The sequence below is a fragment of the Mesoplodon densirostris genome, chromosome 5 (genome assembly GCF_025265405.1).
Source record: "Mesoplodon densirostris isolate mMesDen1 chromosome 5, mMesDen1 primary haplotype, whole genome shotgun sequence".
Taxonomy (NCBI): domain Eukaryota; kingdom Metazoa; phylum Chordata; class Mammalia; order Artiodactyla; family Ziphiidae; genus Mesoplodon; species Mesoplodon densirostris.
In genome coordinates, this window is record NC_082665.1 from 68,199,908 (window position 1) to 68,223,783 (window position 23,876).

Sequence of the window (23,876 nt, forward strand, 5' to 3'; positions counted from 1 at the left end):
TCAAAGTACTAATAAATATCAGACAGTATTGAAAAAGGATCTTCTTGCATCTTGTACATGCTCGTTCCTTTGTCTGCTTTTAACCCAAATATCTGGCTCAGTGTTACTTGGATTTCCATGGAAATGTTGTAAAAACTAGGAGTTTCCCACAAGTATAGCTCAGTACTACACAATCAGCCCCACAACTCTCCCTGGAGAGGCCTTCCTAGTCCCTTCAATGGCCAATGAGACTGCAAAATTCCCTCTTTCCAAAACTATCTTTGACTTTTTAGAAGGTCAGTAGCATTTAGGGGTCATGCACTTTTAATGTCAGCAGGTTTATAAACCTACATTTCCAACAAACTTTTAGAATTACAGTTAAGCTAATTTTCCAGCTATATGATTAATGAACAAAATTAATGGCACTTCTCAAAACCAATAATAAACACATAATAAGATAAGTACCTCTCAATGAAAAATATAAAGTATCTAGGAATTAACTAAGAAAATTAAGACCTCTGTACAGAAAAGTTTAAAACTTAATAATGGACATTGGAAATGTTTGAATAAAAGACATTTGAAGCCATAAAATAATCAATTTAACAGCGTTAAAATCATATAAAACATGTTCTCCAAACACAGTGGAATGAAAATAGAAATCAATAGTAGAATAAAATTTAGGAAATTCACAAATATATGGATATTAAAAAGCACACTCCTAAATAACCAATAAAGAAGAAATCAGAAGGAAAATTAGGAAATATGTGAAGATGAATGAAAACAAAAACACAGTATACCAAAACTTATGGGATGAGGCTAAATCAGTGCTTAGAAAGAAATCTATAGCTGAAAAAGCCTATATTTAAAGAATAAGATCTCAAATCAACCTTTTTTTTAAATAGGAGGGAAGCTGGCATAGTTATATTAATATCTATCAAATTAAACTTTAAGGCAAAACATTTTGTTGGAAGTAAAAGTATATTAGATAAGGATAAAGGGAACATTTAAACTGAAAGATATAATAATTCTGAATTTGTATACATTTAACATATTCCCAAAATATATGAAGTAAAAATTAACAAAACTCTTGGGGAAACTTAACAAATACATAATCATAATAGATGATTTTATCCATAGGTCAAATGAATAAAAATTTTGTATGGGTAGAGATTTTAACTGTACAGTTAATAGGCTTGATTTAATGAAAGTATGTAGATTTCTGCATTCAGCTGGTAGAGAATACACATTCTTTTCAAGTACCTAATGACTACATATTAGACCAAGAAGCAAATCTTAACAAACTCAATAACATACAAACAGCATTCTTTGATCATAAGGCAATCTAATTAGAAGAAACTCCAACCTCTCCCTCAATTTAGAAAGTAAAAAGGACATTTCTAAGTGATTAATCAAGCATGGGAGAAATTAGGTGAATAATCTGGTAGCATACATTATATAATAACAATAACTGTATCAGCATTCACTGGGGGAAAGTAATAGAGATAGTAGCAGTAGCAGGTTTGAATGTCTTGTTACCCTTCACATTCTGGGTCATCACAGAGGGATCTTGCAGGGCAAGACTGCAGACCTAGGGTAGAGACATTGGCCCTTAGGTTGTGAGGTTTTTTGCTTACTGGGTTTTTTTAAATTATTTTTTATTTTTTTAATATTCTTCATTTTTAGAGCAGTTTTCATTTCACAGCAAAATGAGCAGAAGGTACAGAGATTTCCCATATAGCCCCTGCTCCCACATACACACAGCCTTCCTCACTATCAACAACCCACACCAGAGTGGTCCATTTGTTATAACTGATGAACCTACACTGATACATCTTTATCACCTAAAGTCCATAGTTTACATTAGAGTTAGCTCTCAGTGCTGTACATTATATGGATTTTGACAAATAGGTAATTGTCATGTATCCACCATTATAGTATCATATAGGATAGTTTCACTGCCCTAAAAATCCTCTGTGCTCCACCTATCCTTCCCTTCCTCTCCCCTAATCTCTGGCAAACACTGATCCTTGTCTCCATAGTTTTGCTTTCAAATTAACAACTTTTCACCTTAAGAAACTAGAAAAAGAAGAGCAAAATAAATCCAAAGCAAACAGAAGTAAGGAAAATAAAGGCTAAAGTGGAAATAAATGAAATAGAGAATAGAAAAGCAATAGAGCAAACCAATGAACTCAAAGCAAGCTAGATGAAGCAGAAGCAGAAGCAGAAGAAGAAGAAGAAGAAGGAGGAGGAGGAGGAGGAGGAGGAGGAGGAGGAGAAGGAGAAGAAGAAGGAGAAGAAGAAGAAGAAGAAAAAGGAGAAGAAGAGGAAGAAGAAGAGGAAGAAGGGGGAGGGGAGGAGGAGGAAGGGGAGGAGGGGGACAAGGGAGAAGAGGAAGAAGAATCAAATTACTAGAATCAGAAATGGGATGTAACTACCAACCTTACAGAAATAAAAAGCATTATAAATAAATATTATGAATATTATGAACATTTGTGTAACTTTTATAATTTGTATAACAAATTAGATAACTTAGATGAAATGGGCAAATTCCTAGGAAGACACAAAATACCAAATCTGACTCAACAAGGAATAGAAATGCTGCAAATAGATCTTTAACAAGTAAAGAGATTGAGTTAGTAATTTAAAACTTTCCACAAAGAAAAGTCCAGGCCCAGATGGCATCATTGCTAAGTTCTACTAAATGTTTAAAGAATTAACAATCCTTTACAAATTCTTCTAAAAAACAAGAGAACACTTCCTAACTCATTCTGAGATCAGTATTATCCTGATACCAAAAGTGGACAGCTATATGTAAACAATGAGATTAATACATTCCCTCACACCATATACAAAGATAGACTCAAAATGCTTTAAAGACCTAAATGTAAGACATGAAACCATAAAACTCCTAGAAGCAAACATAGGCAAAACACTCTTTGACATAAATCATAGCAATATTTTCTTGGATCAGTCCTAAGGCAAAAGAAAAAAAAAGCAAAAATAAACATACGGGACCTAATTAAACTTAAAAGCTGCTTCACAGCAGAAGAAACCATAAACAAAACAACAAGACAACCTATGGAATGGAAGAAAATATTTGCAAATGATGTGACCAAAAAGGTGTTAATATCCAAAATATATAAACAGCTTATACAACTCAATATCAAAAAAACAAGCAACCCTATTGATCAGAAGACCTGAATAGACATTTCACCAAAGAAGACATACAGCTGACTAACAGGCACATGAAAAGATGTTCAACACTGCTAACTATTAGAGAAATGCAAATCAAAACCACAATGAGATATCACCTCACACCTGTCAGAATGACTATCATCAAAAAGTCTACAAATAACAAATGTTGGAGAGGATGTGGAGAAAACTGAACGCTTGAACACTGTTGGTGGGAATGTAAATTGGTGCAGCCACTATGGAAAACAATATGGAGGTTCCTCAAAAAATTAAAAATAGAACTACCATACGATACAGCAATACCACTCCTGGGTACATATCTGGAAAAAAAAACACTAATTTGAAAAGATACATGCACTCCAATGTTCATAGCAGCACTACTTACAATAGCCAAGGTGTGGAAGCAACCCAAGTGCCCATCAACAGACAACTGGCTTAAGAAGATGAGGTATATATATACACAAAGGAATATTACTCAGCCATAACAAAGAATGAAATATTGCCATTTGCAGCAACATGAATGGACCTAGAGATTACCATACTAAGTGAAGTCAGAAGAGAAAGACAAATACCATATGATATCACTTATATGTGGAATATAACACAAATGAACATATCTAGAAAACAAGTTAGATCCTAGAGAAATGGAAATAAAAACAAAAATAAACAAATGGGACCGAATGAAACTTAAAAGCTTTTGCACAGCAAAGGAAACCATAAACAAGACAAAAAGACAATCCTCAGAATGGGAGAAAATATTTGCAAATGAAGCAACTGACAAAGGATTAATCTCCAAAATTTACAAGCAGCTCATGCAGCTCAATAACAAAAAAAACAAACAACCCAATCCAGAAATGGGCAGAAGACCTAAATAGACATTTCTCCAAAGAAGACATACAGATTGCCAACAAACACATGAAAGGATGCTCAACATCACTAATCATTAGAGAAATGCAAATCAAAACTACAATGAGATATCATCTCACACTGGTCAGAATGGCCATCATCAGAAAGTCTACAAACAATAAATGCTGGAGCGGGTGTGGAGAAAAGAGAACCCTCTTGCACTCTTGGTGGGAATGTAAACTGATACAGCCACTATGGAGAACAGTATGGAGGTTTCTTAAAAAACTACAAATAGAACTACCATATGACCCAGCAATCCCACTACTGGGCATATACCCTGAGAAAACCATAATTCAAAAAGAGTCATGTACCAAAATGTTCATTGCAGCTCCATTTACAATAGCCAGGATATGGAAGCAACCTAAGTGTCCATCGAGAGATGAGTGGATAAAGAAGATGTGGCACATATATACAATGGAATATTACTCAGCCATAAAAAGAAATGAAATTGAGTTATTTGTAGTGAGGTGGCTGGACCTAGAGTCTGTCATACAGAGTGAAGTAAGTCAGAAAGAGGAAAACAAATACCGTATGCTAACACATATATATGGAATCTAAGAAAAAGAAAAAAAAAAGGTCATAAAGAACCTAGGGGCAAGATGGGAATAAAGACACAGACTTACTAGGGAATGGACTTGAGGATATGGGGAGGGGGAAGGGTAAGCTGTGACAAAGTGAGAGAGTCGCATGGACATATATATACACTACCAAACGTAAAATAGATAGCTAGTGGGAAGCAGCCGCATAACACAGGGAGATCAGCTCGGTGCTTTGTGACCACCTAGAGGGGTGGGATAGGGAGGGTGGGAGGGAGGGAGACACAAGAGGGAAGAGATATGGGAACATATGTATATGTATAACTGATTCACTTTGTTATAAAGCAGAAACTAACACACCATTGTAAAGCAATTATACTCCAATAAAAATGTTAAAGGAAAAAAAGAAAACAAGTTAGAGATGACCCCTCACTACCTTTTTTTTAAATTAATTAATTAATTAATTTGTTTATTTACTTTTGGCTGCATTGGGTCTTTGTTGCTGCACGCGGGCTTTCTCTAGTTGCAGCGAGCAGGGGCTACTCTTCGTTGCGGTGCACAGGCTTCTCACTGCGGTGGCTTCTCTTTTTGCAGAGCTCGGGCCCTAGGTGTGCGGGCTTCAGTAGTTGTGGCACACGAGCTAAATAGCTGTGGCTCGCGGGCTCTAGAGTGCAGCCTCGGTAGTTGTGGCGCACGGGCTTAGTTGCTCCACGGCATGTGGGATCTTCCCGGACCAGGGCTCGAACCCATGTCCCCTGCATTGGCAGGTGGATTCTCAACCACTGCACCACCAGGGAAGTCCCGACCACTCACTACTTTTTTCAATGTAGTGCTGGAAGATCTAGGCGAACAATTTACTTTCTCTTCTCTGTCTTCTCATCTGTAAAATGAGAGAGTTGGACTAAGTGATAGCTAAGCCTCCTACCACCTCTAATTTTCTCAGACTGGACTTATCCTATGCCTGATTTCTGAATTACAAAATCTTCCTTTCCCAACCATCCGGGAAAGAAGAGGGCCAGGAGAGGACAGCCACTTGTCACGACAAGAAATGGGAGAAACAGAAACAGGACCACATGTCACTTGCGCAAGTTGCTGCCTCAGCCAGTGATAGGTTTAGGTGAAAAGCACGGTTATAATTAGAGCAGCAGCCTGTCCTGAGTGCTCCACCAGCCACTGTGGGCACAGCTGGATCTGCCAACCACATGCACAGGACTCTGGGAGGCTGCTCGGGCCTTGAAATGATCCTTCTTACAAGGAGTTTCCTTCTTCCTCAAGGGAAAGAAAACCCATTGATATAAAACCCCGCTTGCCTTCCGGCTTCCCCTGCTAACTGCCACTCCAACAGAGACGGAGTGTGGACAAATCCAGGAGAAAGAAAAAATCGTAAGCTGAGCCTGGTCACATTGCCCCTTGTGATATAGTTTTATTTTTAACTTCAAAACACTTGAACTATTTCTGTTGAAGTTTTTTTCTCCTTTCCCTAACTCCTCGACAAAACTTTGTCCTCTGCTGCAGCCAATGCACGCCGAGCCACCTCCAGCAGTCTACTTTCTCACCATCAAGAGACACAAGTGCAGCAGATGCTGACTCAGCCCATGCCATTAAGGTAAGCTTTTCAAATGTGGGCAGGTTCATCAAGGGGAAATTTAGAGTAGTGAACATAGAGGCAGAGGCTGAGCGGCATATCACCATTTTGCTCTGAGTAAGAGGATTGTGAAGCAAATTAAGTTACATATGGGGGAGAAGAGGTTAGTGCTGAGAATGAGACCCAGCCATAGGTAAACTCCTGCTTTGAATCTAAAATCTTAGAGCAGGAAGACATGACCTGCTTTCTAACAGCTTAGGCTCTTTCTTCTAAAATCAACCATAGTGGTAGCACATAGTGGTTATGTGCTATCTCTAAGGTTACACAGTATTGATGGGGGTTCAGGATGGCAGGGTGGGGGGGGGGAGGGGGGAGGTGGTGAGGAAATAGGTGGAAGGCCCAGAACCCAGGATTTCTGTTTTCTGAAGTCCAAATGTTGTGATTTTTCCCCAATCAGCATTTGCTATGTTAACTGCAAGTCAGTCTCATGTACTTTAAATTCCATCACCTGTGTCACTCTACCAGTTAATTTAGCACAGTTGTATTTACTGCATATATTATTTATATTCTGCCTGCAGAGTTTAAAACCTGTTTTTCTTTAACTATATTCCCTAAACATGACTCACTCCTCCCCAGCTCTCTTGAATCCAAATGCATCTATGGAATAGAAGTGAAAGTATTTTACAAGTTGAAAAATGGTATACACATGCAAACCAAAAATTATCACAAATTTGAAACTTGCAAATCCAGGAGGACAAAAGTAAAATGATTAATGATACTTGAGGAGTCAAACACTTTAAAGTGTAGATAGGTTATTTCTAGCTTTGGGAATAACAGCATAGTGTTGCATGTACAAACAAATTGGCAGGGATAGGGAGCAGTGTTTATTTTCCTGTTTTCCTCTGGACCTTGCTTTAGTGTTATATAGTTAAAAGTTCAGCTAAGGACATCCTAGGAAGTGGCCTGTGCAGCAAAAGGGATTCTGTACACTCTGAACTTTGCACTGTACAGGCTAAAGCTACCCAAGTAAAAGGAGACCTACCACCAGACACTTTAACTCCTGGTTCCTTCTTGCCTGCCTCTGTAACCTCCAGATGCATCCCATAACTCTGCTATAGGTGTCTGGGTTATAATTATGCCTGTTTGCTAGGCACAATCAAATTCACTGTGTATAATTGCCTAACTTCATTTAATTTTGTCAGAGTTTCCATGGCACAAAGGTCTTCAAGGGGTATACCAGGTACTTTCCTAGCAAGATGGGCATGTTAGCTTAGCAGTAACCAACCAGATTGGCTGACTCAGAGCTACTCCTAAATAATCCATCTAGTTTGCCCTTTCTTGGCCAATACAAAGCAGTAATTTAAAATACTGAAACTAATAAAATAAGTACAAGATACGAGAATTAACTAGCTAATTAAATAACTAGAAAGTTTAAAGGTAGAGAGATTTCTAGTGTAGGTACAGAACTGCAGATGGTGAGGTTGAATAGATTTGAGGGAGGATGATTTTTAGGGTATAGTGAAAGGACTGACATCATAGCCTGAAAGCCCAGGATTATGCGACCAGATGTGGGAACTATCCTCAGCCAACTGGTTGTGTTAAAATCTCAAGATGCAAAGGGATTACTTTAATATCTAACTTTATACATTTTCTTTCCATAGAATCAAGTATCTCCATAGCAGGGAAACAGATTAACAATATATAATTAAAGTAACAGATTAATTGGCTGGTTAATAGGTTAACAGTTAATCTCTGTTCTTTAACTCTTGACCTTGTCACTTCCACTAAAGTTAAAGCTCAGGAATAAATAATTATTGCCAGGGCTAGCCACATGAGGAGGCAAAATATTCGCTGCATCATGTGAGGGGTGCTGGGAGGGCCCCTTGCCTAAAAATACCTCCCTGACACCAACCCTGATTGCCTACTAACTTTATAGTGAAGAAGGTTAAAACTATTTTCTGTTAATTGCATTCTCTTTTGCTTGAGTCAGTGATTTAAATATACCTGCTTTATGCTTTCTCATGACCTTGTTGGCCAGTGACACTTGGTCACCACCTCTTCCTCATTCTTCCAGGCCTTGTCCTGCTTTGCCCTTGGTACCATCTAAGCTGCCCACATGCCCTTGGCCATCGTCATGCAGGTAGCTCTGTGTGGCACTGTGGTTTCTACAGAATTTCTCAGTAAACTATCAAGGTGAAATAGAAAAAAGAAAAACATGTGATTAGAATCAGAGACTGTGGGAGCATAAGCAAGACATTACTTCTCTGGGTCTCAGTTTCTCTTGTAAAAAATGAAGAGTTTAAACTAGACCCTTTCCTAGACCATTTGTGCTACCAGATCAGAAGCTGCATTTCAAAAAAGATTGTCCAGGTGATTCCTATGCACACTGAAGTTTGAGAAGCTCCAGAGCAGAGGATTTCTGGTTATCTACCTGATCCAGATTTCTGATTCTATGACTGTAAGTGTCGAGAACAAGTGTAACCTCCTACAAACAATTCTGGCAGCATTCAGAGTATCTGTTATAACTGGAGTCCACTGAGTCTTTTCCATTCAGTTAAGGCAACATTAACCAAATAAAGTTGAAAACATTTCTTTTTCTTCCTTTAAAACAAAACAACAACAAAAAAACCACAAATTATCATATATCTGACATCATTACCCCTTCCTCCTAAAGGTCTCAAATTGCTCTCACAGGTGTTTCACAGGTGTTATGGGTTCCTTCTTGCTATTCAGATTTCACCTTACCTGCTACCTCCACAGAGTTCTTACCTGACACACCCAATCTAAAGTAAATTAATGAGGGAATTCCCTCGTGGTCCAGTGGTTAGGACTCTGCTCTTTCATTGCTGAGAGCGCAGGTTTAATCCCTGGTCAGGGAATTACGATCCCATAAACTGCACGGAGCGGCCAAAAAATTAAAAATTAAAAATAAAATAAAGTAAATTAATGAACACTCTCATGTTCTGCTGAGTAATTTTTGACAAGTTATTGAATCTCCCTAAAGGTAATTTATTCATCCATAAAATGGGGCTCATCATAACCCATAGGATTGTGTGAGGATCAAATGAGATAGGGTACGTGTCTAGTGTACAAGAGTCACTCAACTATTCATCCTTCCCCTATCAGGAAGGTCATTCTCATGGTTACTACCCTTGTCCAGACCTGTGCTCTCACAGGTGTTTCTTTAGGGTCCTGTTCAACTCCATCCAATCCAATCCTTCACTGAAGGCTGATGGAGTGCTGGGAGCCGTGTTAGCTGTACTCACTCTCAGTGCCTCAGAAATCATTCCTGTACCCCTCCTGGGGCATTCCCACCCTCCACTGATATTCCAGTCAGAGCTCCTTTCACAGCCTGCACACATTCCACAGGTCCCAGCACTTCTGTTCCATTTATGCCCTTCATCAGGTCGTTCACCACTCACACCATCACAGCAACTTCCCTCGGGTTGTACCAACACCCAGAGTCAGTCGCAAGAGAGGAGACAAGTCTCAATTGAAACCTTCCTTTTTATTTATTTATTTATTTAATAAATTTATTTATTTATTTATTTATTTATGGCTGTGTTGGGTCTTCATTTCTGCTGGCAGGCTTTCTCTAGTTGCGGCGAGCAGGGGCTACTCTTTGTTGCGGTGCGCGGGCTTCTCATTGTGGTGGCTTCTCTTGTTGTAGAGCACAGGCTCTAGGCACTCAGGCTTCAGTAGTTGTGGCTCACGAGCCCTAGAGCACAGGCTCAGTAGTTGTGGCACACGGGCGCCCTGGGATCTTCCCGGACCAGGGATCGAACCTGTGTCCCCTGCACTGGCAGGCAGATTATTAACCACTGCACCATCAGGGAAGTCCAAAACCTTCCTTTTCAAATTAATGAACAAACTAATGTAGGTAAACAATTAAAATTATGAACTTGAGGCCTGGGAAGCAAAGAGGACTTCAAGTTGCCTTGGGAGCATCTGAAAGGTCCTCCGGGCCTGATACTGTACTATTTGAATTCCTAAGTGCTTGAGAAATGACTGCTTTGTGGTGATTACAAGGGGCCAAAAGTGGGGGAAATTAGGGAGATTCACGTCCTTAAAGGAGTGAGGTAAGATTTTTTTTTAATGGGGTTTGAGGATGATTAAGCTGGCAGTGTATGTAAGATCCATTGGAGTGGGGGAGAACTAAAAATTGAACAACCAGCCAAGGGCTCTGGGAATGATGTAATAGGAAGAAATAAGGTCTGGACAAGGGTAGTAACCATGAGAATGACCTTCCTGATAGGGGAAGGATGAACAGTTGAGTGACTCTTGTACACTAGACACGTACCCTATCTCATTTGATCCTCACACAATCCTATGGGTTATGATGAGCCCCATTTTATGGATGAATAAATTACCTTTAGGGAGATTCAATAACTTGTCAAAAATTACTCAGCAGAACATGAGAGTGTTCATTAATTTACTTTATTTTATTTTTAATTTTTAATTTTTTGGCCGCTCCGTGCAGTTTATGGGATCGTAATTCCCTGACCAGGGATTAAACCTGCGCTCTCAGCAATGAAAGAGCAGAGTCCTAACCACTGGACCACGAGGGAATTCCCTCATTAATTTACTTTAGATTGGGTGTGTCAGGTAAGAACTCTGTGGAGGTAGCAGGTAAGGTGAAATCTGAATAGCAAGAAGCAACCCATAAGCAATTAAAGAGCAAGGGAAGAATTCTCTTGGGAGAAAGAACAAGTACAGGAATGAGGAATGAGCAGCAAGGCTGGAGCTAAGTGCTCAAGGGAGAGAGGTGAGGTAAAAGAGGCAAGCAAGGGACATTCATGTAGGGCCCTGTAGGCCAAGAAAATGACATCAGAGCTTATTCCTTGTGATGGGATAGAATACCCTAAAGATTTTAAGCAGGGAAGTAATGATCTAATATTAAAAGTTGCTGGGACTTCCCTGGTGGTGCAGTGTTTAAGAATCCACCTGCCAATGCAGGAGACATAGGTTCGAGCCCTGGTCCGGGAAGATCCCACGTGCCGTGGAGCAACTAAGCCCGTGAGCCACAACTACTGAGCCTGTGCTCTGGAGCCCGCAAGCCACAACTACTGAGCCCACATGCCACAACTACTGAAGCCCACGCACCTAGAGCCCGTGCTCCACAACAAGAGAAGCCACCGCAATGAGAAGCCTGTGCACCACAACGAAGAGTAGCCCCTGCTCACTACAACAAGAGAAAGCCCATAGACGGCAACGAAGACCCAATGCAGCCAAAAAAAAAAAAAAAGTTGTTAAAATCACTCTTTCTGCTGATGAATGGGCATCAAAATGGGAGGAGTAAGACTGATTATAAGGCTGTTTCCCCAGACTGGATGAGAGATGATGGTGCTTGGACTTGGGCCTGGTGGTGGAGATTGAAAGAAATGGATAGATTTGCCAACTGCCCTTTCAGATCTTTCTCCTAGGCCTTCCCACCTAACTGGGCAGTAGTTTCTTTGTGATTGGGACATAATATCAGGCTCATCTAGCTCTCAAACTTGAACTTACAGTAGAATCAGCTGGTAGGTCTGATTTGGTAGGGCCCAATAATGTACATTTCTAACCAGTTCCCAGGTAATTCTGATGCTATTAGTCTAGGTACCACATTTTAAGGACCACTTTCTAGTTGACTTGCCTTTACTTATTAACTTCTCCTTTCTGAGTGATCCGCAAAGCACCACAACCTGTGTCAAATAGTGTCTGCTCCCCTGCCAAGTTCTAAATTCTCCTCTATTTCTTTAAAGAAATATTCATCCCCCAAACTCACGCACCTGGTCCTTTTACCTACTCATATTCTAGTTAAACTTCATACAGTACAATCAGTAAAATCTAGTTCTGTGCAGCTCTCTCAACTATTTAAGTCTAAAGTATATTATTTTGTCTCCTCTAGACAGAACTTTAAAACAAATTTTGGGGGCTTCCCTGGTGGTGCAGTGGTTGGGAAGCCACCTGCCAATGCAGGGGACACAGGTTTGAGCTCTGGTACAGGAAGATCCCACATGCTGCAGAGCAACTAAACCCGTGCACCACAACTACTGAGCCTGCGGTCTAGAGCCCCCGTGCCACAACTACTGAAGCCCGCGTGCCTAGAACCCGTGCTCTGCAAAGAGAAGCCACCACAATGAGAAGCCCACACACCACAACGAAGGGTAGCCCCCGCTCGCCACAACTAGTGAAAGCCCGTGTGCAGCAATGAGGACCCAGCTCAGCCATAAATAAATAAATAAATAAACAAATAAATAAATTTATGTTTTAAAAAATGGTCAAAATCGTACATTAAAAAAAACATATTTTGGGGAGAGTGTTTTTGGCCATAGACTTGATTGAAGTTCATTTTTAAGAGGAGGGAATGTATGTATTTCCTTTTCAGACAGGAAGCAAGAATTTAAAGGTGAATATAGGGGCATAGAAACTGAAGGGGAAAATGTCACCTGGATAACCATACTCTGTTTCAGGCATAGAATTTTGTCAGCTTTTTCACAGTGAAGAGTTTCTATAATCTATATGCTTTGATTTGGTAGGTATTTCATTTTAAATGTCAGACTCCATACTATAGTGCAGATTTTTTTAATGATAATGGCAGATAAACACCTGAAAATTTGTTTAATTGTTTTTAATTAATGAATTAATTAATTTATTTTTGGCTGCCTTGGGTCTTCGTTACTGTGAGTGGGCTTTCTCTAGTTGCGGTGATGGGGGGCTAATCCTCGTGGCAGTGTGTGGGCTTCTCATTGCAGTGGCTTCTCTTGTTGCAGAGCATGGGCTCTAGGTGCACAGGCCTCAGTAGTCGTGGCACATGGGCTCAGTAGTTGTGGATCATGGTCTCTAGAGCACAGGCTCAGTAGTTGAGGTGCACAGGCTTAGTTGCTCCGCGGCGTGTGGGATCTTCCTGGACCAGGGATCGAACCCGTGTCCACTGCAATGGCAGGAGGATTCTTAACCACTGTGCCACCAGGGAAGTTCCTATAGTGCAGATTTTTAACCTTAAAAATCTTCCCTGCCACATTTGTATTCCCTGAAATGCAAAGGCATGGGACCTGTTCAGTCTTCTTGTTTCCTCTATTCAGAAGGGCACAGTATGGGTTGTGGTCCAGAGGAGGACAAAAAAAAAAAAAAATTCATCATAGGCATGGAGGTGCTTCCTAATGTGAAGCATCCAGCTTCTCTACAATTTGGAAAGGTTATACAGGTAGAGACACCTTTCTGTGCCCCAACTGAGGGAAAAAAGGCTTTCCCCTTACAGACTCTAGCCATGGGCTTGCATTCTCCCCAAATCATGGAGATGGACCACAAATGTCTCTATGGGTCTCCGATGGACACAGTGCGATGTAGCAGACAGTAGAGTTTGAAGCAAGACAAACTTAGGCTTCTTTGTGCCTCAGTGTCCTTATCAGTAAACTGGAGATGGTAATACCCACCTCACATTATTATTGTGAGGATTAAATGAGATGTTATGTAAACGCACATGTTAAGCACTAATATTTTATTTCTCTTCCACTATGACATCCAAAATGGAGAAATCACTCCACCTGGGAAAGTCAGACAGACCCCATGGAGGATAAGAATCCAGTCACTGCACAGGAACAGAAATTGGGAGAACAGGGCATCTCATGTCACAAGACAACCAATGATAAATCTAATTTGATTAAATTGAGGCAACACCAGCTGACTCCAACCTAAGGTGACCAATCAGCTGTCTAAGTTTGCCTGGGAATAAGAGGTTTCCTGGGACCTGGGACTTTCAGTGCTCAAACCAGGAGAGACCAAGGCAAACCAGGATGATTGGTTACCCTGTTTCTCCAGCAATAATTAGACTATCAACCATTTTGGATTGTCCTTTATCGCAGTGGGAAAGATTTCCTCCAGATATACAACAAAAGGTTCAGATGTGATTTCTTTATGCCCTTAGCTATATTTGTCTTTCTCCTTTCCTCCACTGACAAATGTCTCCAAAAATTCATCTCCACTCAGTGTCTTTCTGCTCAGCACATGCCTTCTCTCAAAGTCACCCATCTGGGGCAGCTCCAGAGCCTGGCAGAAGATCTTTAAATAGCAACATAAAGCAACAGCATCTTTGTTGCCTGCCTGCATTGCTTTTCTTTTCTCTTAAAGGAATATTTTCAAATAACCTCCCAAGAGATGGAGAGCAATAAGATTCCACCACAAATGTTCCCAGTTTCAATAACGCTGTTGCTAAGAACCATCTTTATAATGCTGAAGGATAAGAAATGATTGGCAACAAGTACCTACTGTGTAGCACAGGGAATTATACTCAATATTTTGTAATAACCTATAAGGGAAAATAATCTGAAAAAAATTGATATAGATGTATATATAACTGAATCACTTTGCTGTACACCTGAAACTAACACAACATTGTAAATCAACTATTCTTCAATTAAAAAAAGAAGAAGGAGGAGAGGAAGAGGAAGAAGAGGGAGAAAAAGAAATGATTGGGCTTAGAGTTCATCACTGTTGTCCCTCCAGCCAGACACATGCCTGCTGATAGGGGCAGAGTTCTCACTACATACACTGAGTGCACAGAACTAGCCAGGGCTGCTTTGCCCTTGCTGGAAACTGGGCTCAACTTTGTGACAGAACCTGGTTGGCAAATATGAAGTTGGACATTCCTGGTGCTGTTAGCTTTTTTCACATAACCTTACTCCATTTGTGATCTGCCTCTTCTTCCCCACCTAAAAACCAACAAGGGACCTGGAGTCATCCAGAGTCTATTCCTGCTGAATGTCTGTTATGAATAGAAAACCGATGATCACATTCTCCCAGCCAGGGCACAGGCCCTGCCAACATTGGAGTGTGTGCTTAATAGCTTTCTCCTCTACTCCGAACAAATGCTAGATTTTGAATGGCCAAGGGTCCCACCTCACAGCTGAAATGCAAATGCTCTGGCAAGGGCTCCTTGGGGACCTGCCATGAGCAGTGGCATTGTCATCCCTGTTCTTAACCTCACAGCAGCATTGGAGGCCATCACTCACCCTTTTCTTTACATCTGGCAACATAGTCCTGACTCTCTTAGCTCACTGGTCTCTCCTTCTCTGGCTCTGCTTCTTCTTATTGTCCCCAAAGTGGTCCTACCTAGCCTTCTACTTCATGGCTCAGATTTCTATTCTGTGTTCTCACCTCCCCAGTTATGGCTTCCTCTTACTTTTAAGTGGATAATTCTCAAGTCTGAATCTCTATATTCTAACCCTTCATCTTCCCACACACATGATCTGTCATCACCTAAAGCAACTTGTATTACACTCGCTGGACCCATTTGTCTTCCCAAAACAGTTCCCTCCTTAGACCTCTATTTTTCTCAGAATTACACCCAACATTCTCTCTCCTTAGTTCACTTTCTTGGCATCACCTTTGACTCTTCTTCTTCCCCTATCTCCAGCCAGAAACAAAAATGTTAGTTGATCATCCCTTGTAATGTCTCCTGTCTGTCTCATCTTGCCTATTTCTACTGTCATCAGTCTCACGATCTCAGCTTCCATCGTGTTCTCTACATAGCAGTTTCTAACTCTAGGTCTTTCCACTCCATTCTTCCACTACTACTGGTTAACACCCCAATTACAATGGTAAATGGTTCCTTATTGAGTACCAAATAATTCTAGATGCTTGAGCCTAATATTTATGAATTTCTATAAGTCCATAATGGGCTTTTCCCTCCCAGGAGTGATCTGGAATATGGCAGGAGCCTACCTGAATGTTAAATTGTATGTTAAAAGATCAAGTAGCTAGACTCTTGCATACAAAAGATGTGCTCTTTGCCTGATCCTATTCTGCTCCATCTCAGTCCTACCCTCACAGCCTTTCCACCCTGCTCAGTTCCCTCTCTGTCTGATTAATCTTCTAGTTAATCCTGAAGCTACTGATGGTCAGGCTGACTATTAGGGTATGAGGTATCCCTCTATAGCTTAAGAGGGATTCTGGCGTGATCCCTCTTTCACTCTTATAGTGCATGAGTCATCTGGGGAATGTGTTAAGAATGTAAATTCCAGGATACACCCTTCGCTCAGGTCAGGGGTGCAGCCAGCATCTATAGTAGTGTTGTCCAATAGAGTAGCTACTGAACACTTGAAGTGTAGCTAATATGACTTGAGGAACTGAATTATTAATTCTAGTTCATTTTGATTAATTTAAATTTAAATAGCCACATGTGGCCAGTGGCTACCATATTGAACAGTGGGGATCTATATATTTAACAAGAATCACAGCTGATTCTAATGAACAATAGTGTTTAAAGCCACTTTAACAAGCAGTCCAGGTGACCGTTATGCTCACTTACTGGTACATAGTAGGTAATCAAAAATGTTTGTTGAATGAATGGATGAACAGATGAATACATGAATGAACTAGCATACAATTTCCTTGAGATTTAAGGCTGTCTCTTCTAAAAAAGAAAAGTTGAGGGGGATTTTCCAGAGGAAAAGAGGCTAAAAGGATTTAACAAACAAATGTAATAAATTAACCTTAAAGGGATCCTGGTTCAAAACTGAGTTGTTTTTTTAAAAGTACAGAAGATATTTTGGAGATAATTGGGGAAATTTGAATATAGACAGCATGTTACATGATATTAGAAAATTATTTTTCATTTTCTTAGGTGAGATAATGTTACTGTAGTTACAAAAAATGTCTTTATTCTTAGGAAATACATGCTGAAGTGCTTACAGATGAAGTATCATGACATCAGCAACTTATCTTCAAGTGGTTCGGCAAAAAGTGTGTGTGTGTGTGTGTGTGTGTGTGTGTGTGTGTTGAGAGAGAGAGAAGGTGAAAGGGGCAAAATGTTAACAATTGTTGTAGCTAGGTAGAGTATATTTGACTGCAAAATGTGGGCCAGGACACCTACCTCCAGGGTGGTGGAAGAATACATGAAGTCTCTTTGGCCCCAGTTAAAACAGATAAAATGCTTTTCTTACTAATCATTCATATTTGTATTTTTATATTTTCCCCTAGATTTACAAAGCAAGAAGAAATTTGGAAGCTATGGTAAGTACCAGGTGCTTATTGGAACTTTACCTTTCACAGGTCCAGGTCTGGCTTCATTTAGCCTGTAGCCCAAGCATCTGGCAGATTTATCCTTTTGGTCTGATGACATATATTGGCTTTGCCAAACCACAGATGCTAGAGCAGAACCTAGAAGAAACCGACACAGAATAGGGGGGAAATCAGAGACCTGAGAAAGATCTGTGAGCAAAGATTTTTAGTAAAACTTTACATATGAAAAAGCAAAAAATCCAGGTATAATCTAAATGGCTAACAATTCCTTCATTCAGCAAATATTACTGAGTGCTTACAATGGTCCAGGCCCTGTGACAGGTGCTGGGGACCAAGATGTGAACAAAATCAGACATGCCCCACGTCCTCCCAGCATACTCTCTAGTGGTAGCTGGTTAAATGAATGACAGAACACTCATTCTGGAATGTTACACTGCCATTATGAAGAAAGTTTGCAAAGAAAAATTAATAAAACAGCCTAGACATGTCATAATAGCAAGTTAAAGCAGAATGCAAAATTGTATTCATAGTATTAACTGTGTCATATAAATCCTCCACAACCCACAACTCAAAAATAGCAATTGTCAACCCTGTAGCCCATTACTTTCACCTTTGTTTTTTTTTCTATTCTCAACACAGCTAATACGTAGAATAAACTATTGGGAAATAAAGAGAAGAGTATTGATAGCTGTTATTTCTAGGTTGTGTGGGATTATGAGTATTTTTGCTTTCTTCTTATGATTTTCTATATTTTTCAAGCTTCCTACAATAAACATGAATAAACAGGAAATAAGTCAATTAAAACTGAAACACTCACAGACGTGCATAGAGCTTCTCTTCCAGCAGTCATTTGTTTTCTCTTTCCCCTTGCCTTTGGTGTCTCCAGCGTAGGGCGCGCAGGCCTCCACCAGGGCAGCACAGGCACTGTGACAGATGCTTCAACCGTCACTGCCACATGCCTGTGGAGGCTGGTGTCTCCTGCCTGGTGATAAACTGCCACCGGTCCTGCGGCGCTACCTTCCACATGTGCAAAGAGGCAGAGCACGAGCTCCTGTGCCCTTTAGAACAGGTTCCGTGCCTCAACTCCGAGTACGGCTGCCCCCTTTCCATTTCCCGTCACAAGCTGGCCAAGCACCTGCAAGTGTGCCCTGCCAGCGTGGTCTGCTGCTCCATGGAGTGGAACCGCTGGCCAAACCTGGACTCTGAAACAGCCCTTCATGAGAACATCATGAAAGAGACTCCCAATGAGGAGTGCTTGGACACAGCCCTGGCCCTCCAAGACCAGAAGGTCCTCTTTAGATCTCTGAAAATGGTAGAACTTTTCCCAGAAACTAGAGAACCCATGGAAGAGGAACCTACCATGAATGGTGAAGCCAGCTGGAAGGAAATGGAAGGAGCGGTGGGTGGGGCAGATGCTGGTTTGGTAACAAGCGGCTCTCTGTCAACCACCAACGGAGAGGTGGCAGAGCTGAGTCAAGAAGAACGAGAGGTATTAGCCAAAACCAAAGAAGGGATGGACCTAGCCAAGTTTGACAAGTGGGAAAATATGTTCAGCAAAGAGCATGCGGCCTCTGTTTTAACGAGCTCATCAGTGAGCAGTGAGAGCAAGAGCAGGGATGGCCCAGAGAAAGAACAGATTTCCAGCAGCAACAACATGGTAGAAAAGAGCGCTGCCAAAGGGAAAGAAACACAGGAAGACCAGAAGCAGCCGGACTTTCATGCAGCCATAGAAAAGTCAGGGTTTGCCCCTTGGCAGGATGGTGTTCTGGAAAGACTGAAAACAGCTGTGGATGCAAAGGACTATAATATGTACCTGGTGCACAATGGGAGGATGCTTATTCACTTTGGTCAGATGCCTGCTTGTACACCTAAAGAGAGAGACTTTGTTTATGGCAAACTTGAGGCTCAGGAAGTGAAAACTGTTTACACCTTCAAAGTTCCCGTGAGCTACTGCTGGAAGCGGGCTCACCTCGGAGATACCTTGTTGAGTTCTAGGCCAAGTGAACACAAGGCAGTAGATACTTTGGATTTAGGGATCACTGTGGAGGACCTGCCCAAATCAGATCTCATCAAGACCACCCTGCTGTGTGCTCTGGAAAGAGAACTCAAAGGTCATGTCATCTCTGAATCCAGGAGCATTGATGGGGTGTTCATGGATTTTGCTACACAGACATACAGTTTTGAGCCAGAACAATTTTCCTCCAGGACAGTGCTGGCTGACCTTCTAACCAATGCCAATCTGAATGGGCTCCATATGGAGCTCCACAGTGAGTGTGTGACCAGGAGACACAACAAGAGCAGTTCTGCCTTTACTTTCACTTGCAACAAATTCTTCAGGAGGGATGAATTCCCCCTACATTTCAAGAATGTCCACACAGACATTCAGTCATGTCTCAATGGTTGGTTCCAGCACCGATGCCCCCTTGCCTACTTGGGATGTACCTTTATTCAAAACCATTTCTGTCCCCCAGGGAAAAAAGCAAAAGTAATCTATAGTCAGGAGCTCAAGACCTTTGCCATCAAGCCGGAGGTTGCTTCAGAGCTGAGTGAGGGAGGGAACAACCATCTCTCAGGCCGTGAAGGAAAAAACCAGAATTCTCTAACCAGCCTGCCCCTGGAGGTCTTGCAGTACATTGCTGGGTTCTTAGACAGCATCAGCCTATCCCAGCTCTCCCAGGTGTCCGTGCTGATGAGGAATATCTGTGCCACTTTGTTACAAGAGAGAGGGATGGTCCTCCTGAAGTGGAAGAAGAAGAGGTATTCCCATGGAGGCACCTCGTGGAGAGTTCACAGAAAGGCAAGTAAATAGTCATTCACTTATTCATTCATTCAACAAGTATTTACTAAGGGTCTTCTGTGCACCAAGCAGTGTACTAGGCACTGAGATTGTACTAGGTTACTGGGAATAAAACAGTCTATGAACTCAAAGAGGTCAGCGTAGTAGAGGAGACAGATCCATAAACATAAAAATGGCAATACAAATGGTAATGCCTATTTATGTATGTGTCCTGCATGTCTTCCATTTGCTCACATGATCCATTCTCCATTGTGATCTGTCCCCCAGGAGGCTGATCTTTACAGACTAGCTTAACCAGCTCCCCTGCCCCCCAGCTTCCAGTTGGGCTAATCTAACGGGAGTGTATCAGCAGGAGATGGTCAGGAGGGAGAAGCGTGAGGTTGACATAGCTATTCTTCTGGCTTCCTCCCTGCATGCATTCTCCCCTCCACGACATTTTGCACTGGCCATGTCCCTCCAGCTGTATCTGATATCTGATAGGTTACTGATTCTGGGTTCCATTGACTTCCTTCCTCCCTTTCAGGCCTAGGGTAGTAACACTCTAGATTGTTACTAGCCTGGGTTTTCTATACCCTGCCCACACATTTGTATATCATTCCTTTTTAAAATTCTCTTCAGATTACCCAGTTTGAGTGTGCCATCTGTTTTCTGCCTGGACCCCAACTGATACAATATGCCAACAAATTCTCCTCAGCCCTATGTCAACTAATTTATTTACAAACAAGTTTTGCCCCTGTTGAATTCATTTTGAAATTCTAAAATAATTTGGTCCACTGATTTCCCTTGGTTCAAATGCTTATTAATTTTTTTTAAAAAACTCTGCTGCATAGATCAAAGAATCTTTCCCTTTGGAAAAACCTCATCCCCTTTTCCCAATCAGGTTAGGCTTGCTTAACTGTATTATAAGTTCTATTGGCTTGTACTCTATAGAAGTGAAGCTCCCAATTCATCATATCCAAGGTGCCGTAGCACCGTAGCATCCTCTCTTATGGTACATATATTGGTAATGTGAATCACAAATTCATGATGCCCATTTAGGTCAGTAATTCCAAAATCTCACTGTTGAGTCTCTTCCCAGTATGTGGGTATATGCAAACTGGTATCGGGGAGTTAGGAGATGTTTACATCTAGTTTTATTGATTATGTCTAAAACATCTTGCATATATTCTATTATTTATTCCCTGAGTAGTCTTCTTCAAAAAAATAATTATCAGACTCTCCCTCATGAATTCATGCTTGAATCCATGCCTGCAATCCATGTGTTCATGACTGCCAACCAACCATGTGTTAGGCATAAACATGAATGAGACTAAGACCCTGCCTTTGGGAATTGTGTCGCCAAGATACAATGCATCATCTAGAACTACCTAATCTCTTCCTCTGTAAAATCAAATGCAAATGATTTAAGTTACATACTAGAAATTTCATTATTTTTTGGCTCACATTTTTTCCCAATTCAGTGATTGCTGACCACTCTTAAATATCATTTGGGACAAACTAATTTCCTTGCAGAAAGGAAGAAAGAGAATTTAGTTGGAGCTAAAGAATGCTCATATTAAAATGGCCTTTTAAAGTACAAAGGGAAATAGTTCCAAGATCACAGGATACACTTTTCTTATATAGTAACAGTGACAAGAAACTGAGGGTGTAATGATCAGGTTGAAGGATATCAGATTATGCCTATCCTCATAGCCAGATTATAAAACTAGTGGCTTTGCCACCACATCCTAGGTGGAAAGGCCCACAGGGATTTGAGTGCCAGACTTCTAGATTTCTCCTAAGGTTTCTGTTCTACTGAGACTCTTATTAGTTAGCATAGTTTTAGTTTTAAGCAATAGAAAACCAACTTAACATGACAAACAATAAAGGGAATTTATTGGCCCATATAACTGAAGAGTGCAAAGGTGATGGCTTCAGGTATGGCTTGATCTAGCAGCTCAAAAGGCCCCCAAATGACCTTTTTACTTTCTATTTCTTTTCTCTACTTCCTCGCTTGTGGCTCCACCCTAAGACACAGTTCTCCCTTCATGGTCCCTGGTGGCTGCCAGAAGCTCCTAAGACTGTAGCTTCCAAGTTCAAGCACAGAGGGGAAAAGAGAATCTGCTTCTTGGTATCACAAACAAAAGTTCTGGAGTAGAGTCTCATTGTCACTTGTTGTCCTGATTTGAACCATATCTATTCTAGAACTAACCACTGTTCCTGGGGAGGTGGGGGATTGGGGAAGGGTGTATGTCAATAAGCAGATTGGTGTTAGTCATTTCCACACACCACATGGCTGGCTGGGATGATTATCAGTTGGAAGGGGGAACTAGGAATTGGATGCTGGAGAAAGGACTAACAAATGTATGCTGCAGCCACTAAATACTCTCAGGAATCTAAGAACAGGAAGAACAGAAAGGCATTTCCCCACACTGTTCAAATAAAGCCGGCCTGAGGGTATCAGCCCAGTGTTTACTTTGGAACTTCTCTCTTTCCTCATAGATCTGGCAATTCAGCAGCCTCTTCTCCAAAATCAAGGGCTGGGAGTTTAATGAAGTTGCCTCCATGTCTGAGCACTTGAAGTCCTGTCCTTTCAACGTTGTAGAACACAAGACTGACCCGATTCTTTTGACCAGCATGTGTCAGCCCCATGAGCAGGCCCGAGAGACTTTAGTCACCACTTTTAAAGCCAGACCAAGAGGAAGACACACCTACTAAAGGCTCAGAAGCCACCATTCTTGGATTCCCACTCAAGGTTACTGAAAGTTCGACAGAGTTTGGTTATGAGAACTTCCTTCTGTAAACTGCAAATGTGCTTATTTGGGTGTTTTGGAACATGCAATGTCCTTCAAAACCTGAGCAGCTGCACAATGCCGAAGAATTTCCTAAGCCATGGCTTGTATAACTGCTATAGTTCCATACTGATAACTTATTTCCTCCTTCCCCCCCCCCCCACTTTTTTTCTAAAATAAATCAGTCTGTGAAGTATTTTAAATAGGTGACTTGAGGCCATTTGGAAGATGAGTCCAAGTCCTTTGGAGATGAGAGAGCCGTGAAATTCCATAACCAGCACAGGCCTGTGCATTTGTGGAGAGCTTTTCAGTTTATAAGCACTTCTAATGATATGGAGCAGGTAATGTAGGGATGGGGACTGACATACCCCCCAGGGCACCCAGGGTGAAGGCCACAGTTTGAAGTTTCTGGAGCTGGGGTTGTCTTGACAGCCAAGTCCAGGGCTTTTTTTACTTGCCCCACTGCCTCTAAGCCCAGACAGTCCAAACAGCCTGAAAGAACAGAGACCTAGGCTAAGAGCAACAGCCTGAGGACACCAAAGGCCAAAGGATGAGAGATGGAAATGAGGTCCTAGAATGAGATTGTTGTGTAGAATCTTGGCAACATATAGAAGGACAGCCTTGAAAAATGAAGAAGAATCCAGAGGAGATATTATATTTATGGAGAAAATTAGGACCAAAAGCCAGACCCTACTTTCAAACATTTTAATAGTGACTTGAGAGTCAAGGTTCTTTTCCTCTGAAAATTATATTCTCCGTCTGGATTAGGGAGAGCACAGGCACGGGCCAGCACCACCTGGGCTAAGTGAAATGATCACGAGACACTAACACCAACTTCAGTGTCATGTCAGAATGCACAGGGTAGCCCAAGGAGACCTCGCATTTGGAAAAGTCCAGACAAGGCCCACTGCAGCTCCTGTGGTACCAGTCACCAGGGTCCTAGACATCACTTGAGTACCCCCTTGGGAATCTTGAGAAGGAAGACATCTGAACATAGTGATTCCCTATAATTGCTCCTACCTATTGCTGGCCATGACTGCATTCTGTCAAAAATGTGTGACACTTCTGGGTTTTGGTAACAAATAGTTAAAACTTATGAGAACAAAAGT

The 23,876-nt window shown here is 41.3% G+C and overlaps 1 protein-coding gene across 1 annotated transcript; it reads left to right on the forward strand.

The window, feature by feature from the left end:
• Nucleotides 1-5,686: 5,686 nt before the first annotated feature.
• FBXO40 (F-box protein 40) lies at nucleotides 5,687-22,693 on the forward strand. Its single transcript, XM_060098817.1, has 5 exons — nucleotides 5,687-5,730; nucleotides 6,129-6,219; nucleotides 17,158-17,190; nucleotides 18,086-19,996; nucleotides 22,478-22,693. Exons 1-5 carry the CDS (start codon nucleotides 5,687-5,689, stop codon nucleotides 22,691-22,693), a joined length of 2,295 nt encoding a protein of 764 aa, XP_059954800.1.
• Nucleotides 22,694-23,876: the final 1,183 nt, after the last annotated feature.

What these genes read in the sequence shown, in the direction of transcription:
- FBXO40 (XM_060098817.1), top strand. Translation starts at nt 5,687, where the DNA reads ATGTCACTTGCGCAAGTTGCTGCCTCAGCCAGTGATAGGTTTAG. An exon ending in ACTCAGCCCATGCCATTAAG is followed by an intron (nt 6,220 to 17,157) that starts GTAAGCTTTTCA and finishes ATTTTCCCCTAG; the next exon opens with ATTTACAAAGCAAGAAGAAA. An exon ending in GAAGAAATTTGGAAGCTATG is followed by an intron (nt 17,191 to 18,085) that starts GTAAGTACCAGG and finishes TGGTGTCTCCAG; the next exon opens with CGTAGGGCGCGCAGGCCTCC.